This window comes from Vitis vinifera, chromosome 7, assembly GCF_030704535.1.
Source record: "Vitis vinifera cultivar Pinot Noir 40024 chromosome 7, ASM3070453v1".
In the NCBI taxonomy this organism is placed as follows: Eukaryota; Viridiplantae; Streptophyta; class Magnoliopsida; order Vitales; family Vitaceae; genus Vitis; species Vitis vinifera.
This window is the reverse complement of record NC_081811.1, coordinates 30,339,072-30,358,213: the sequence shown is the minus strand read 5'-3', so window position 1 is coordinate 30,358,213 and position 19,142 is coordinate 30,339,072. Positions and strand designations below refer to the sequence as shown.

At 32.9% G+C, this 19,142-nt stretch overlaps 1 protein-coding gene across 2 annotated transcripts; it reads right to left on the bottom strand.

The window, feature by feature from the left end:
- Nucleotides 1–2,388: 2,388 nt before the first annotated feature.
- LOC100249278 (oxysterol-binding protein-related protein 1C) lies at nucleotides 2,389–16,555 on the bottom strand. 2 transcript variants are annotated; one of them, XM_002272541.4, is made up of 10 exons: nucleotides 15,769–16,555; nucleotides 14,891–15,247; nucleotides 13,862–13,961; nucleotides 13,287–13,732; nucleotides 6,245–6,400; nucleotides 5,253–5,420; nucleotides 5,039–5,179; nucleotides 3,105–3,335; nucleotides 2,902–3,015; nucleotides 2,389–2,750 (listed from the first exon to the last, which is right to left on the bottom strand). In XM_002272541.4, exons 1-10 carry the CDS (start codon nucleotides 16,216–16,218, stop codon nucleotides 2,580–2,582), a joined length of 2,334 nt encoding a protein of 777 aa, XP_002272577.2. In that variant the 5' UTR covers nucleotides 16,219–16,555; the 3' UTR covers nucleotides 2,389–2,579. The 2 variants fall into 2 exon arrangements, with proteins under 2 accessions (XP_002272577.2, XP_019076421.1); XM_019220876.2 differs by having other exon boundaries at nucleotides 13,287–13,729.
- Between the last annotated feature and the right edge of the window lie 2,587 nt (nucleotides 16,556–19,142).

Genomic DNA, 19,142 nt, shown 5'->3' with positions numbered 1-19,142 from the left:
ATCGAAGAAAAAGAGAAATTCTAAAAAAAATTGACATTGGACTTTATGAGTGTCACTACTTCCCCAACTTTTAGGTACATTCCAAGATCTCAATGAAGTGAGAGTCAACCACCTTTCATAGACAACAAAAGCGAAGTGCGACCTTAAAGATTGGAAAATGGGGACCTTTAGGTTTTGAAAGAAGATGCGACCATTCCCCTTCCAAACTTACAACTTATCTCTAGGGATGAGACACAAAAATATGTCAAATCCTCAAGAGATCAAACAAAGCAAGAATTCTTCCACAAGACTTTATGTCCTAACAGTTATGTCCTAGTATAGGGTCATCTTAGCAATCCATTAATAAGAAGGTTATGCCTTAGTATAAGGTCACCTCACATTTTCTTATCTATCATGCTCTAATAGAAAGATTAGAATGGTTATGCCCTAGTGTAGGGCCATCTCAACAACCCATCAATAAGAAGACTATTCCCTAGTATAAGGTCACCACACATCTTCTCATCTATCATGATCCAAGTGATCTCTAACTAATCTCAAGTATTGTCCATTTGTGAGCTATCCAACATAATGCACGAAATCATAGCCTTAGGGTAGCCTTCAGACCTAGGATATAACGTAGGCTAGGGTAAAAGAGTGAAAAAAGCAGAAGGAAATAAGCTCAATAATTTCGATGGTATAATCCCCATATTCCTCATACGTGAGATGTAATGCATAGAAAACCTCATGAGTCATGGACCTGGGGATATCCTATATGAATACAATGATGGTAGAGGAATGAAGCATCAAATGTCAATAGGGTAAGCAAGAACAACCTGTGAATGGTAAATGTAAGTTGAGCATCGAGCAAGATGAGAAAAGAAAGAAATCAAATGTGGAAGAATGAAAAGAAATAATGAAACGAAGATAAAGGCAATCAAAGAGAAAGGAAAGTGAGTGGTTGTCTACCTATATTAAGGCATGGAAAATAGTCACACTAGAGATGGATGGAACGCTGAACAAGGCAAGAATCAAAAGACCTAAGGGAAAGATCACTCATTACTCTCTTAAAAGTCAAAATGGCTCACACTCTAACCCAAAAATATATATCAAGATGGAACCGAGTAAAATAGGGATCTTGGGAAGCTCACATATGAACTCTCATCGACATGTGAACCAAGTGAAATAAATCCTCGCATCCATATATGTGTTCCATGGAGAAAGGTATAATGAACATATATACAATGTGTCGTTTTTTTTGGTTTTTTTTCTTAAATATAATTTTAAATTTTTTAGTAATCCTTTAGTAAAAAATTAGTTCTTATAAATTAATTAAGTAGAGTTTATTTGAACTTATAATTTTACTATATTAAATAACTAAAAATATAAGATTTGTTTTAAAAGAAATTCAATTTTAACATTTTTAAATTCCTAGACAACAACTAAAACTAACTTTTTTAGAATTTTAGAATTTTAATTTCTTTACATCAAGGAACTAATAATAAAAAAATTAACTTTGAAAATACACATTTTAGTATAAAATTATTTAATAATAAAAATCTATATTTTAGAAATGGATAAATATAGAACAAAAGTTATAAAATTTTAAAATTCACCAACCATATTTATCTATAAGTGATTAGTCAAGTCCCTTTTACTAAACAAATTCATTTTTTTTTTTGGGTGGTAGGTGGGTATGTTTTCATAAGGATACCACAAGGATCTTGATTTGTATTGGAGAAAAAATGATCATAATTGTGTTAAAACAACCAAGTTAAATTCAATTGTAGATACAATTTCCTTAATTGGAACACAAGATTTACATCATGGGTTTCTAAAGCCTAATTAAAACCTTCAAGTTAAAATTCCTGTTTAATTAAAATGAATTTTTGAATAATAAATAATCTATACGCTTAAGCTAACCTTTTTGTAAAAAATAAGGTATTGAAGTGATACCTATAGAACTAAAATTTCAATGTGAGTTATTGATAAATTATAAAATATGAAAAAAAGAAAAGAAAAGAAAGAGATTTAGATAGAAACAAATTAGATCAAATTACAAACAAATAAGATCTAAAGTGTGTTTTTTTGCTGCATAAAAAAATTAAAATATTTTGTTTTTATAGTTTAGCTAAAAGTAAGTTGTTGATATTAATAACATAACTAAACTAAACCTATTGATAACAAGTTCACTTTAACTATGTTGGTTGATATCAACGGGTGTTACTTTTAACTAAATAAAAAAAACCAAATATTTTGACCTTTTATATTCAACCAAAAAATAACACCACTCTTACAAGCAAATGAAACTATTTTTTTGTGTGAACCGAGGCCCAAACCGAACTCTGAGAGTTTGGGCACAAAAGGAACTGTACATTGCAAATGGCTAATTTGATGAACCAAATTGTAATAGAAGACGGAAAAAAAAAAGTGCAACTTATTAATAGTTTTTCAATGCATTTCCTGTGGTATCTCAATTGGCTAAAAATACAAGCATGGGGGACAATTTTGTGGTATATATTTGGGAAAAAGAATGGACACAACTTGACAAAAATAATACTAATAGTGATAATAATAAAAGAATGGAGGGGCTCTTCAGCATTTTATGAGTCCAAAGTATGATCCTTGTGAACTTGGCCAAAGATATCAGGACATGATTCCCACTTCCCAGCTTCCCTGGTCTCCCAATAACCGCCAACATAGCGGTATGCATTCTCACCTTTCTCCTTCGCAAACCATCTCGGCTTCCAACCTCTCTCCTGCATCTTGCTGGCCTGCATTACAATGACAATATTGTGTATTGGTATCCACTGCTTTTATCATGAATGGTATGTATGATCACAATGCAGATGCAGGTTCACATGAGTATAAGCAAAAATAAAAATGGAAAGTAAAAGGCAAGCGTTTTTGTGTAAAGCGTATCACCTGACGCTGCCTCTGCTCCAGCCTCAACTTCTCTGAATTGGCCATTTCATATTGCCCGTTCTCTAAACATCTCTGATCAGGTCTGAGCCTTGAGTCTGTTGGCGGCAGCTTTTCCTGTGTTTCAAAGTTTTTATGCAAACTGAACATGGAAGGAAGGCTTCCACTTACACTTCCACACCAATGCAGATGAGTAAGAAACATACCTCAAGTCCTGGGGTGAGCTCGTTTAGGGTCATAGAAAAACTTGAAAAGTTATATTTAGTTTGGAATTTGGATGGTTTGCTCCGTTTCCAAAGCAATTGTGCCTCTGATGATGGATCTGATCCTTTTCCTTTCCCAGAACAGTCTCCATTCATATAATGCATGCTCTCATCCCACTTCCCGAACAATGTTGCTACTGTTTTCCCTTTCCTGTCTTGAACTATGCCTTGTACCTGCAATAATACTGACTCGGGTTACAAGAGTTCCATTACATGCTTGCAGAGTAAAATTTATGCAACGATAATTCCAACGGATGTTAAAACAACCTGTATAACACACAGGAAGCCTGAGCATAAGAACAAGGGATATGAGAGACAACAGGTAGCATTCATGAGACGGCTAGAATAAGTGGCAGTGAGATACAAACCCAAGCTATTTCATTAGATGAAGTCTCTTTCTCCACAATTCATGCACAAGACACAGTGCTCATGACTCATGACTTTTTAAGGCCAAGGCTAGAATAGGTTATTGCTCGTTACTATTCATCTTTATTTGTATTGTGAGGTGATTACGACATTTCCTTATGAATTAAGATAACCTGTTAGTCATGCCATTATCAATTGGATGCCAATTCCATGGTGAGGAAGTCACATAATGGCCCATGGAAAGTCATCCCTGATTTGCCAAAGTTGATGCATTGTTGGTGATGGATTGAGAATTGAACTGTGGGAGGATCTCAAGCGTGGCTGCCCACCTGCTTGCCTCGCTTATTTTCTCTTAAGTCTTTCATCAATTTGAGACATCAATTTCTAACATGCTCATTTGTTTGTTTGTTTGGTTTTTTTTTTTTAAAATTTACTCATAATCCCCTTGGGAGGATTCTCCCAACTCTCCTCAATGCATGTTTATTAATCACCTGCATTCATGATGAAAGAGTTTTGGTCTTTGTCTCCAACCCAAACCCCTTTGGAAGACTAAGAATCCGTTTTGCAGTGATTTTAGGAAGGCTTCTAAACTTTCTAGTACTTGAAAATTTTCATCAAAAGAAATGTTTTCAAGTTCTAGAAAGGCTAGAAACATTTCCTAGAATCTCTACCAAACAAGCTCTAAGACTCCTCTAAAAATTAGGGCTGCCACTTGGTTAACAGGCAAATGAAAAAAGTGAAGAGTTGACAAGCAGCATAGTGTTCAACCTTGACCCCTCACTTTCCACCATCTCTGTGGAAATCACAGGTGTATGGCATTAGCTGTTGATAATGCTTTTATTTTCTCACTACATTTAAACAAAAATATCAGCTCAAAACTAGGGCTTCCAGGACTGATTCTGCCTCTCTTGTTCGAGAGAAAAGGTTGAAAATCTAGAAAACCCAGCTCTTTTCCAGCAAACACTCTGAGTAGAGCCTTGAGGTTAGAAAAAAGGGTAAAGCCTTAGTACAATAAGGCGATCATTGACAATCTTAATGCTTACGTCCTGCTTCAAATTAGGAAACACTGCAAAATTATTAGCTTATGTATGAAGTTGGTAGCCTTTAGACAGCACTAGCTTCTAAGGCCTAATAATGGCAATTTTAGATTTGCAACTATGTAAGGTAAGACATATTACATAATCATGTCTTATGCTATTTTATTTTTTCCCCAAGTGTGCATTGTACAAAGTATTTCTATCAACATGCATCACAAGAATGAAACCCCTTCTTAAACTTGCCGAAAAAAATCACATAACAGATTGGTAAATATATAGCAAAAGCAGAAAAAAAATATTAATGGCAAAGAGTGTCCAGCCATTGACCTTAATGTTTACCCATTTGAATAGCAACTTAAATTATTAAGATAAATGTAGCATAAAAGAATTATTTTCAAATGTTGATAGACGAGGAATTTGCTGCATGAAGAATATTTAATTTTTCCTAAAAAGAATGAGAATAAGAAAGGGCACCTGATGAGGATTTCGATCAACAATAGACTGCTCCTTGAATTTTATCTTACAAGAGTAGTCACGATTTCCTCGTATATGCATTGTGCCATAATGTTCACAGTAGAGTTTCCCTAAAATCAGGTTGTAGATGGATGTCGTTACCTGATATTAGAGTGTTCACTATTAAGCAGGAATGTTACAAAGAATGGAAGTTCTTCTGTTGTCATAAACATACCTTCCTATACTGAAAAACTTCTCCATCATCAAACTCCAAAGTCAAAAGACCTACAGGATCAAGCTGAATAGAACGGCCCCAGAATTTACTTTTTAGGTTGCTGTCTCCCCATAGTTTCCAACCATGACCCTCACAATGGCATGCAACAATCATAGGGTGGTGACTAACCTATATCAAGATAACCGAAGTGTAATTATTTAACCAGTATTACCAATAAAATAATATGGAGCATATATATATATTAAAAAAAAGGGAGCCAACCACTAGTTTCAGTTACCCAAAAACAAAGGGGAAAAAAAATTAAAAAATGCTATATGGGAAGAGATTTCACTAGACCAAGCATCATACCCCTCTATTAGGTGAGATAAGAGTCCGATATCTCCAGAACAAAATGCTCCACAAATTTTTGGTGCCAGCAATAATGATTTGACCCATGGTAAAGAAGTTAATACTAATAGAGACCACAAAAGGCTTTAAGGCTTCCACGATTGCATTTAAAACAGACTAAAGTATTACAACCACTTGTTAATTCTGTTCAATATCTTCAATATTTGAAAGATAATTACTCATACAATTTTTCCAAACATTCCAAACTTGTCTCCCTATTTTTGCATATGGTGTGTATGTAGGCAATATTTATTTACACAAGGACAATTGGGTAATGTCACCAGATTGAATTCTCCTATGTGCATGTCAAATGTCATATCTGTAGTTCATTCTGTGATCAGACATTTTATCTAACAGAACTTAATTCATAACTTTTTCCAAATACAACCTCAATATAGTAAAACAAATTATTAACTCAACATAAATGAGATCATACCAGATAGGCAACAGGTGAAAATGCAGTCTGTGTTATTTATAGAGTCATGATAACTATAAGATCAAGGTGAATTCTAAGAAAATAAGCACACAGAAAAAATTGTTCCACAAAGTTGGACAAAAATGAAAGAAATATGTTTTCAAGAAGCTTCTAATAATATAAGTGATACCTTCTCTGAGATAAAACGCAGGCCCATATCTGGGTAATCAGCCTCATATGTCTCCCCCAATAATGGATTAAATGGCTTACAATTTCTACCATCAGTACAAGCATAGCCAGATACAGCAAATGCTGCTACATTTAGGATCCTCAGAAGGCTATTACCCTACAAAGTTTTACAGAGAAGGTTTGTAAAAAATCAGAAAAGATGAATACTCAACTTTGGAATTAATTGTAGGTAACTAAATAACTTAAAACTTGACACTTCAAAGTGAAACAAATTCCAAGCATATTTATAATCATATGAAATTTGAACAAAATACAAAATCATAACTAGAACAGAAATGTCAAGTACAAAATGAAATGACACATAAAACATTGCAGCCTATGTTTCTAAATTATGAGGAAAGAAAAAAACAAATTTACTAAATCTGTAGTTTCCCTCAAGCTCATTCATTTTAGCATCCTCAGATTTCTACATTAAGTTTCTTATTTAATTGAACATCATTTACCCAAGTTTTTCATAGAGTTTGATAAATAATACTATTTAAAAAAAATGCATTGCATAGAATAGGGGATCAGTTAGCATTGGTGAATCAAAGGAAACTTGAACAGGAGGTCTCTTGCACCAGCTTGCTGCTTGCATTTTCTAGTCCAAGATATGTCTAAACAAAGCCAGCATACATCTTGTCTCCTGCTACAAGGAACAAGAAGCCGGTTCCTCAAAATAAGGATGATTGCATGCCACCAACTGCTACCAGATTTCTAATACAAAAATGGAGTGACCTGCATATCTTCGATCAGGTTTTGCCTTGCGAAGTACTTAGATATTCCCAAAAGAAAAAGGAAAAAACATGATTTTTTTTTTTCCTATATACTCCCAAAACTTGGAGGTTTTATTTAAGCAAAAATAGTAATTCAAGATTCTTTAACAGGGGGAACAGAATTTAACATAACTGAAAAGGCAAGCAGAATTGCTTTCCAATCCAAACGGACTGAAATCCTCCAATCATTTATTTCCATATCTCAACATTAAAGTCAATTAATAATTAGATTGAGGATGAAAAAGAGGTTTTGGTCAAGGACAGATGCAGCATATGCCAACATTATTTATTCCATAAGGTATCCACATAGTAATAAAAAAAACTATCTATACTGACTAGCACCAGTAGTGAAGTGGATACACCGGAAAAAGGGGCCTTTTTCCTTTTCTTGTAGACTTTTGTTTTATAAGATTCCTTTTCTTGTATTATTAGAGGTATTATTTTGCAATTTCCATTACTTCTGCAATAAAATTTCCCACTATTTATTTCCTTTGAAGAGTGAAAAATACCACCAGTTATACATACAAGGTTGATCTTAAACCCACCAAACAACTGTGAGAAAGAGTCGAGTTTAAATGAAAAATGTAAGTTAATGAAATGGTATTATATTCAAACAAGCTTGATAACTATGCACATGATTATCTGCACAAGTACAAAGCCCATTTGGGTATTTCAAAGTTTGAATCCCAAACACACACACACACACACACAGAACAAAAGGAAAAAAAAAAAAAAGAAAGAGAAATTATGACAAACCATTCTCAATGACATCTTGATCCATATTCCTGAGAACATCTAGATTAACAATATCCAATTATTGGTATTACATTAAAAAGACGACACACACACTAACCAGAACTTGACAGCATTTATTATTGGATATAATCTTATTGAAATATAGTAACTTACTTTAACTAATTTGGTGAAGTAGATTTATTATAACACAGAGATAAGATATTTTGATGTTGAATGACAAAATACTTAAAGGATCAACACATGTGATCCGTGAGCAATGCAACATGTGTTTGATGCCATTACTAGAAAAATGTATTCGCAAATGTCAAATATAATATAGAACAGAAAATTTGCTTTGATAAAGTGAAAATGAAATCCATATAAGTACCCTCTCCCTGCCATAGGTAATCCATAAATGCCTTCCCATCTCAAAGTTTATAACTTTATATAAGCATGGAAATGGCAAATAAGACAATGTCCACTTTAACTTTGATTTAATGTAAAGAAGAATATTTATTTAGTTAAATATAAAAAATGTACAGACCTTGAAAATTGGTCAATCTCAAACCATAAATCTTCCTCTCACCATCAATTTCATTTTTTTTTAGAAACAAAAATGACATAAAGACAATATTAAAAACTTATAAATTTAAATCTCTATCTACTTTGCACTTATGAATTAATAAATTGTACAAGATACTTCCCCTTTTACTGATTAGGGATTTTCATTTCATCTTCTTCAAATTGCCTATGTTTGACTAGGGCATCACTTCATTTTCTTCAAATTTTCTGTGTTTGTTCTAGCTCACAGTATCATGTTTGCTTTTAAAGTGTCAAAAAATAAACACTAAATAAGTTTATGCTTTGAGATTAACCAACCAAGAAAAATGGTTCTTGATGGTAAGTGGTAACCAAGTATACTTTCCCAATAAACCAAAAAAAAGAAAAAAGATCTTGTCCTTTTACAATATAGCTCTCTGCTAAAAACATAGTATCATTTTATTAACCTTGGGAATCTTCACAACCATCTTATCAGACAATTTCTATCCCTTGTTCATCTCTCCATCATCACTTCGTCCCAATTTATTTATTATTACATAACATATTAATTAAATCTTCCTTACTAGTAGCGGTTATGATCTCTCTCATAATTTCTCACAATGTCCTTACTGAAAAGCCTCATAACTTTTGAAATTACTCCTGATAATGATTTTAAAAGAAAAATGAGTCAAAGTTGTCATTTTTAAGCTACTAAATCAGATAAATCATTATTCTAACATCTCTTTAAAGACTTTCCCCCTCTTTGTCCCTAGGTCTCTAACAATATTTAGTGTTTCTTAATTTCTTAACCACCTCACTCTCCCTCCAACTTATTAATCATGAAATATTTTAGAGATAAGTTGATAAATTGACTGTAGTAAGTAAAAACTGACACTGTGCTGATAATTCCTCTTAACTTCTTTGTTGCTACCAAATTCTTACTAATCTAAAATCAAAAATAACAAAATTGCTTCTCTCTTGCATCTCTACCAAACTGTTTCACTCCTCTATGGTGTCTCAAAAACAATCTCTATCTCATGGCTTCCCCCAAAAAATGGCCTTCTCATTCTTCCCACTCTAATATTTAGTTATTTACTTTTAAGAGGATTTCTTATTTAGGCTCATATTAGCATTGATATCCTTTCACGTTTTTCCTTTTCCTAACCTTTTCTGTCAGTAACTTCATATGCCCCCTTGGTTTCCAATCAAAGTCTTCCTCCTGTTACTCAGAAAGCCAACTGTCTCATCACCTGGGCAATGTATAAGGCCTCCTAGGAATTTTACACCATTGGGACAACCTTATAGGTAGGTTTTCAAAGTTTTGGTCGAAAGAGAGCTCATCTCTCAACCATATATAGTGACTTCCTTCAATATTTCCTTGGGCAATAAAAAACGTTTCATGGGGTAGGGAGGAAGGAGAAGGTCGTGGTTATGTTTTAGATTTATTCTATAAAATTTTATAATTAAACTAATTTAGAAGGATAAAATATAAAATTATACACACCATGTTCACCATTTTGCATATCTTTTTGTCCATAACAAATCTTCATGGGAAATTAAAGTTAAATCGATTATGTAACAATTAATTATTTGAATGATACAAGAGAGATGCATCATAAAAAAATAAAGTATTTTGTGAGGATGCTTTCATAAAATAATACAATGGACTTTACAAGAGTGGTTTGCTTTTATTTTATTATTATAGTTATTATTTTTTGATAGGTAATTTTTATTTTTATGTTTTTTTGGTCCCAGTTGGACTCAAACCTTGAACCACCCAAAACCCCAACCCAACTCCTTACCACTTGAGCTAGGTCTCTTGAGCTAAGAGTTTTACTTTGAGTCTTTATATACAGTCAATTGGAAAAGAAGACACATTTACCACTTGTAAGATGAAGTTCTCACTTACCATTAAGAACCATTTTCTTGCTTAGAAAATTTCAAAGCCACCAACATTTTCAGTTCCAATTTTTCTCAAGCAAAGAATGATACTATGAGCTTTACAATGAGTCTCAAGAAGATGAAGGAAGACCTAATCAAGTAAAGACAATTTGAAGAAGACTAACTGAAACCTAAAGTAAAAGGGGAAGCACCTCATACCTCATATTGATTTGAAAATGAAAAGCAAATAGGAATATTCTCCTCTTCGGAAGATTTTGTAAGCAGCCATATGAATCTGCAACAAAATTCATAGAATGCTCAAAAAAAAAAAAAAAAAAAAAAAAAAAACAAAAATCAATTGTCCAAAATTTATAAGCATACGTGCAATCTTCTAGGATATTTTTTGAAAAAAAACAAAAACTAAGGTTCTTTTCAAAGAATAAGTATTAGATTTGGAGTTGGAGTTCAACAAACATGATAGAAATGGATGACAAATTTACCAATTGAATTTCTTTGAATATGGAATTGAAATCCCAAGAATGTGGAAACACTTGTAGGTAGTTGGAACTCTGAAATTTTTTAAATTTGGATTTGGGGAGTTAAGAAGATTTGAAAACATGGGAGGACAAATGGAAGTTTAAGGGTTTGTTTGGCAACTGTTTTCAAAAACAGTTTTCTGTTCTCCAAAACAAAAAAAGGAAAAATACATTTGACAACTATTTTCTATTTTCTATTATTAAAAATAGAAAACATGATGTTTTCAAAGAACATCTTTATTTATTTTCACTTTTTTTTAGAGAGTTATTTTAAAAAATAATTATACAAATATGTCAAATGATTAAAAATAAAGCACTACATATAAAATTTATTTTTAAAACATACCTAAAAATATTAAAAACATGTTAAAAACATTTCATGTTCCCAAACAGACTTTTGTTTTACAAAACATCAAAGAACAATTTGCAAAAACTGTTTTTAGAACTATTTTTGAAAATAGTTACCAAACGGGGCCTAAATTTTTTGTCGATTACCTTTGGAATTTTAGATGTTTAGGAAGACTACAATTGGTAACAGGATTAATTTTGGCCTTTCAAAAATTTGGAATTGGAGTTCAGAAGATGTGAAAAAGTAAGAAGACAGTTGGAAGTCTAAAATTTTTTGCATCGCCATTCACCTGTAGGAAGACTGCACCTAATTGCCTTTCTATAAGATAACTTTTGGTATTGGGTCTTTGAGACATCAAGTTTGTGTTGGCTTTCTATAAGATTACTTTTGGTATTTTAAGTCTTTCAGACATCACAATTTTTGTTGGATTTCTCAATTAGCATAGATGTTTTGATTCTAAATGATGCACTACTGCTAATACTTCTCTCAAAATTTCATTTGGTATTTCCAAGTTTGGTATTACTTTCGGTCATTACCTCAAAACTAAAACCAAAATTGATAAATTGTGTATATCTCCATGTTTCTAGACCCTCAAATACACACACATATCATAAACAAAATATGTATTATATATGATAGTAAGTACATTAGAAGGATGAGGAATCCTACCCAAAAATACAAAACGGGATTGAACTCCTCCATTATACTAAGGAGACCTCTGCATCCAAATTCTACCGCATGAGAATATGCAAATAAAGCATCTCATCAGTCAATAGGGTTCAGCTCATCTCCAACCAATAGAGACTAATAAATGCCCCTCTCCTTGCAATCCATACCCTTTTGTTCTACACACCGAGTTCCAATCGAGTTGAGCAACATTGAGAGGAATGCCTTTTAAAAGCAATGGTACAAGATGTCCATAAAGAGGAATAGAAATGAATTAGGTCCCAAAGAGTTTCAAAAGTTCTCCACTTATCCTCAAAGTTTCTACCATATTTTTCCCACCACACAATCCAAATCAAGGGGAGGCAAACCCTAAACCTCAATATCTCCATCAACATTAAAATTTAAGATCTTGGGTAACAAATATAACCTTCAGCAGTAAGAAATGTTGGGAGGGTTATGCAGGTTTGCGGAGAGATGAGGTGAATATTCCATTTTTGGCTGGACATATGACGTGGAAACTGGTTTGAGTGAACAATCAAAAATTCATTAGGACTTTCCAGGATTGGGAAGTGGTGGAGGAAATCTAACACCTCTTCAAGATGCTTCAAGGAGATAGAAAAGCAATGAAAAGAGGAAGATTTAAAGAAGGTGGAAGGCAGCAAAGGCACTTCATTGGTTAAATCTTATTATTGTGTTCTTTTGGGGGGAGGTAATGGATGGGATGGGCCCCATGGGAGGAGGTTTGGAAAACCCAAGCAAGTTGAAGGTAATCTTTCATTGAATCGTTTGCTGCTAAGGAAAGTGTTTTAAGTGATCAGACAATAATCTGAGGCAAAAGTTTTTCTAAAAGGCATTGCTTTTGGAACTGTGATGCAGAAATGGTCACCATTTGTTTGTGATTATGGGCTTAGCGTTCAAGTCATGATCTTTGGTGTTTTCTCTGTTTTGAGATCATCAGTGATGCTGAGGTCATTGTGAAAAATCTTTGCATGTTGACAGCAAAAATTTTCCTGTGGGGAGAGGAAGGAGGAGAGTAGAATGGTTCCACAATGATTATGTGGGGTATTTGGAGGGAAAGGATTATAACTGTTGAAGGCAAAAAGATATCTGTCAAGAAGCTGAAACAGAGGAGCTTGAGCATGATGGTCTATTGGGCAACAAGGAGTTACTCATTATCTTTGTAGGACTTTGGTGATGGCCATCTTGTGGTTGAATCTTAGGTGAGTGGTGTTTTTTATAATTCATTCTTCTTTTCTTGTTCTTGGGTGTTTTCTGTATGCAATGTGAATACTTGGACTCCCCTCTGGCATGTGCTAGTGACTTTGCTTACTGCTTAAAAATAAATTGTCAAGAAAACTTCCATAGCTATGATATAACACAACCAAGAAGAAAAAATATGTTATCAGGAAATTTGAATTTGATAAGAAATAATATTATAAAGAATGCTCTTGCTCTAGTAGCAAGCAAACCTACTTGCAGAAAAAGATGAAGATGAATCCTTATATACTATGTGAAAATTACCATTTTACCGCATTCATACGCTTGATCGAGAAGGTATGAGTATTCCAGATCTTCAAAACATTTTTGTAGGGAAGAGATGGGCTCATTGAAGTAAACTGGAAGACAAACTTTGGTGAGATCCTTGCCAATGTTATCTTTGATTATTGACCAGAGACTGACTCCTTTCTCTTTTTCAACTGCATCAGGCAATTTATTTCGGCGCCTAACATGAGGATAATTAGTTCCATTAGATCTAGTGGAAGAATCAATATCATCCATAGAATTGAGAGGTTCTTGGTCATCAGTATCAAATGACAATCTCCGAAAATCAGATCCTCTGCATTTTAAGGAACTTGATGAGAGGAAATCCTGAGTATCAAAGAACTCATCATCATCATCATCATCTGTGTCTTCCTCTGCAGCATCATGTCCATCATTGTCGACATCAGAGTCACTTGCACTTCCTTCTGAAATACATTTCAATGATAACAATAATAATAGCAACAGCAAGAATAATAACAATAACAACAACAACAACGACAACAAAAGAAATATTTATTGAAATAAAAATAGAAAACGAAGTTAAATCATGGTACCATCATCTTGGTGTTGCCTAGCAGTTGAAGAAGCCTCTTGCGCCTTAGATTGTCTTTGGCTCTCATCAACAAGTGTGTTTTCCAAGTCCACTTTTTCTGCCTAGAAGATGAAATATAGGTTTTAGTCAACATCCCAAACAAATATCCAGATCAGATATCTTATGAGTAATAATAAGATAGAATGCATGATAAAACTTCAAATATTTCCAAATAGAAGTACAGGAAAATATATTCAATGAAGGTCATCACTAGGGATTGAAATTTGGAGATGTTCTAGAACTCAATTTATGGAGACATAAATCACCTAATATGGAAATTTCCAAATTTGAGGATATCTAAATACATTATGTTGTTATCTAAGAAATAATTTGACTTCAATTTCAATAAATATTATCACTATTTTGAAAAGCCAAGTCATGTAAAAAGCTAAGTGGACACAGTTACTAAATCTTATGTAGATATAACATATCACTACCTACATAAAAGACAAGACAGTAACTTGTAGGTCCAAGTGTTTATCCAACAAATTTATAACCTGAACACAAAATTTATTATTAATTCAAAAGAAATTCCACTCATAACCATGAGCTCATAGTTTAGAGATACAAGTATGAAGCAGCGATATCATTTATCTTATCATAAAGACAAAACATAGGTTCAGGTTTAATTTTAAAAAAATTAATACATGTGTTTATTTTCAAATATGGATGCACATTTGTGGAATAACACATACCTAAACAATCCCTATTTTCAAATAAACCCTGAAAAATAATTCCTAAAGCAAACTAGTATATACTTGAATACCCAGGACTAATAGCGAGTCCAAACAAGAAATCTCATTGTAGAATATACAATTCAAAAAACCAAAAATATGCAATAATTGATTCTCCTCCATCAAAGACAAAAATGTATCTATTGAGTCGGATAAATGAATATAATAAAATAAAGACTATTTCCTACAGAAAAAATATCAATAAAGACTCATTGCAAATGATATGCACAGTTATCGCGGAGTTCTATTTGAATTACCTCTAAGTGCCTCAATGCATCAACAAGGATCACCTGCCTTTGCTTGAGAACCATAAGTTGGCTATGCATCTTGGTAAACTCGCTCTTCATGATCTGCTCACTGTCCTGAATTGCAGACTCGGAAATGCCCTCCTCTGACAACCGTTGCCTCAGCTTCTCAGTCGAGACAACAACATTTTCAGAAGGAGCCATAAGCTCATTGTTTGACACACGAGGGAACAGCTCCTTCATGGCCCGCAATGCCTCCATCCATAACATCCGATCCTCCCGAGTTTCTGCCCTTAAATGCAGCCTCTTTGTGCCAGTAAATATTGAAAACCTCCTGTCATCTGTTCTGCTCTCCCGTATAGAAGAAACCTGTGAAACATTTGCAAAATGCAATCAATAACACCCACTTCTTCAATTTCTGTATCATAGTGGAGAAACCAATATTGTATTCGAAATTCTGTCAAATAAAACAGTGCACAAATTAACATTTGAATATACATACAATACATTCTCAAATCACATGGTTTGTCAAGAAGAAACCTACAATCTTTTCTTTAATCTCAATCAATAAAATCATTACAGAAATTAAAATTCAAAGAAATCAACAACACATTTACAAATCACAATCACAATAAAATGTACAATACATTTAGAAAATGGCAATCAATTATAGGAAAAGACTGAAAACATATTCTTGAATTAAAATCAATCAACATATTCTTGAAAGCACAAAAACAAAAATTTCTAATACAATTAGGAATCGAAATCATAAAATAATCACAGAAAATCAAATTTGAATCACCAACGAACCCTGATACATTTCAAAATCACAATCATAAAATCATTACAAAAACTCAAATTTGAATCACAAATGAACCAGAATTGAATACCTTGAGGTGGATTTCCCCGAAAGGCTTGCACCGAGGTTGCGAGTGCCTAATTTCCCGACTACATACCCTCCGGAACGACGCTTCTCCGATCACCTTGGATCCCCTCTCCGTGTCCTGATTGACTGTGATCTTATCACGGCCGTGAAGCTTATAATACGACATAACACCGTCCTGCAAAACGAACCAACGCCGGCGCCACCCTCTGCCGTAGTTCACCCATTTGTACAAAATCCCAGAGATTCCCTTGCCCACAATGTCGTTGATCATCACCGACATCTGCGGCTGGAGCGACGAGGCCGATCGGCGAATATGCCTGCGGTGATTGGGGGAGGGGGATTCAGAGCGAGGGGAAGAGAGGCGGAAGTTGTGGCGATGCTTGGTGGAATGGGATCGGAAGGAGCCTGCTGCGGAAGGCGGCATTATAGGATTGAGATTGAGAGGTGTTTGCATTCAGAGATATCTATTTACATGAAAGAATATGAAAATTTGAAGATAAATTATGATTTATGTATTCACATCAATGAATCATGAGAAATATATTCGTGGAATTCTTTCATGATTGGAAAGAGAAGCAACAATTGAATATAACCTCTTCAGTGTTGACCACAAAAAATATTTGGAGGTTATTGCAACAGGCTCAGAAAAAATTGGTGAGGAGGAGGAGGAGGAGGAATGACTGGGTAATTTAAACATTTGGGTTTTGGGATTCGAGAAATACGGAGTGACGGTTAGGAAGAAGAGAGAGACGTTGAGCGGTGGGCGTGGCATTTCATGTCTTCATCACACGTTTCCGCGCAGAGTATTACAAAGTTTCAAATGTGACTTTATTTTTTAACAAAGTTTTAATTTTCAAATGTGGTTTCACTGTTAAACTTTTAATTAATATTTAATAAATTAATTTATAAATATGTAAAAATACTAATAAATTAATATTTAATTTATCAATAAATTAAATATCTTAAATTAATAAATTATATAAATAAATAAGATAAAAAAATCATGCAAAAATGTGAAATTAAAATTTTCAAAAGTAGGAAATTCAATAGGACAAATAATTCAAAAATGAAAGTGCATTTGTATTTTTAACTTCATGTATTTACATTTTTTATCATTTTATTTTTAATTTTGTCTTTATAAAAATTTTGAAGGAAGGGGAATTAATAATAAGGTGAAGTAGATTTATATAAATAATCATAAATATTCTTGAATGTAAATTGTATGGGTCCAAAGTCGATTCAAACCCAACTCAACCTCGCTTTCAGTTGGAGATTCTCAACCCAATTTCAAATAAGGTTCATAGGTTACTCGAGTGGAATAAATAAATGATTTTTATAAAAAAAATTAGTTGGTTTGGATTAGTCATAACATAACTTACATAGAATTAATATGACTAAAATAAATTTTTTAAAATAGTGTACATATAGATGGAAGATGAACTTATCAACATATCATAAAACCTTCAAGAGGTATAACATCAATGCCATATAATTATATATTAAAAATAATTTTAGTATAAATTAGTTTAATATTGTATTTATAATTACTATAAAAATTGATTTTTTTTGTTCTATATTTAACTTCATTTATTTTTATTTTTGTTTTATGTATTAAATATGATAAAGTTAAAGTTCAATTAACCAAGAATTACTAAAAATATTCAATAAGATCATATATTTATTATAACTAAATTTTTTTATTATATTTAAAAAACATTAACTTTAAAACATATTTATAAAATATAGAATTATTTATATTAGATCAAATTAATAATATTCTCAGCTATCCATAGATTGTACTTCAATTTCAAGTGGTGGAGTAAGATGAAATGGTTGGATAATGTCACGACTGATTTAGAATTGGAATTTTTAAAATTCTAAATATGGAGCCTTTGAACATAGAGATATACAAACAAAAACAATGGATTACAAAAATGGAAGGACATTGTAATTTATATTACGATTGAATGATAATAATAGCTAATAGAGGAAATAACTTCACTCTTTCATAAGGTGCAAATTAACAATGTATTTTGGTTCCACAGGCTAGACACTCGGTTAGTTGCACCAATACTATTAAGAAAACTTGTTTCTAATCAAACATGTGCTCTAGTATACGTAAAATACTGTCATATTCTTGAATTAACAAATCTTGCCCATTGTCTTGCGCAAATTGGATGCAAATACGCAACAATGGCTCTTGAGTTCTACAACACACCATTTGATTACTTTTTCATCGCATCTCAAATAATGCATCTTCTCAAGGATGCATTTCTTCATGATGCATTTGAATTGCATATAAGAGGAGAACTTATGCATGTAGCAATTGTAAGTCCATGACTAATCCATTTTGTTTGTGCACCCTATAAACTCCCTCCCTATGCATTATGCATACTCAATCAATGAAGTTTGCCTTATTTGGAATACGTAAGTGGTCATCAACAAGGATCCAATTTCTTCTAAAATCCATTTTCTTATTAGTAACTATATCTGACGATGGAAAATAAAAATCTTGTAATATACTAAACCCTTGTTATAAGCATATATTGTACAAGCTAAGGTTGTAGGTCTATATATACAACTCTTAGAGTAGGAGGCGGTTAATAAATCTTCATAATTTACTACCTTGATTTCATTTTAGCTTCAAAGATATGACAACATAGAATTGGTTGTTATATGTGCCACTTTCAAAGTGAAAAGAGAAAACTACTTTTTTGATAGTGACAAAAAACACTTTTGTCCATATCCTAGTGAGATTCATATATGTTGACAACTCCTTGATGACTCTTCTATATACACTTTGATTTGAAATGACAACACACAACTACCTCACGGGATTCCATTGTTATACATGCTAATTTCAAAGCAAAATTTTTCCTTAAACATCATTAGTGTAGTAAGCATTTGAATTACTATATGTGTATTAAATAAAGTATATGAGATGGATGTATGATAGAGGAATGTGTGGCATGAGAGTGTGCAGTCCTTGGATAAGAAAAAAAAAAGTTGTTCAAAATTAATTTGAATTATTCACAAAAGGAAGCGTTGTACACCTTTTGTACAGTCGGTACATTTATCTTATACAATTAGGTTAATGCCCTTGTATAATTGTGCAAATTCCATTCACATATATAAATGATGTGTCGACATAGGATGTATGAACCATGTTTCCGATTGTTTGGTTCAAAAAATGGTGGAAGACATAAAAACAATTTTTTTTTTCAAATATCATTATTGAGGTAAATATTCGAATTATCAAGTGTGAGTTAAATAAAGTGTACGGCATAAGTGAGTGATTGAGGAATATATGGTATCAGTGTGTGAAAAAAAAAAGTATTTAAAGATCGATTGAAATCCTCCACAAATGACAACCCTGTA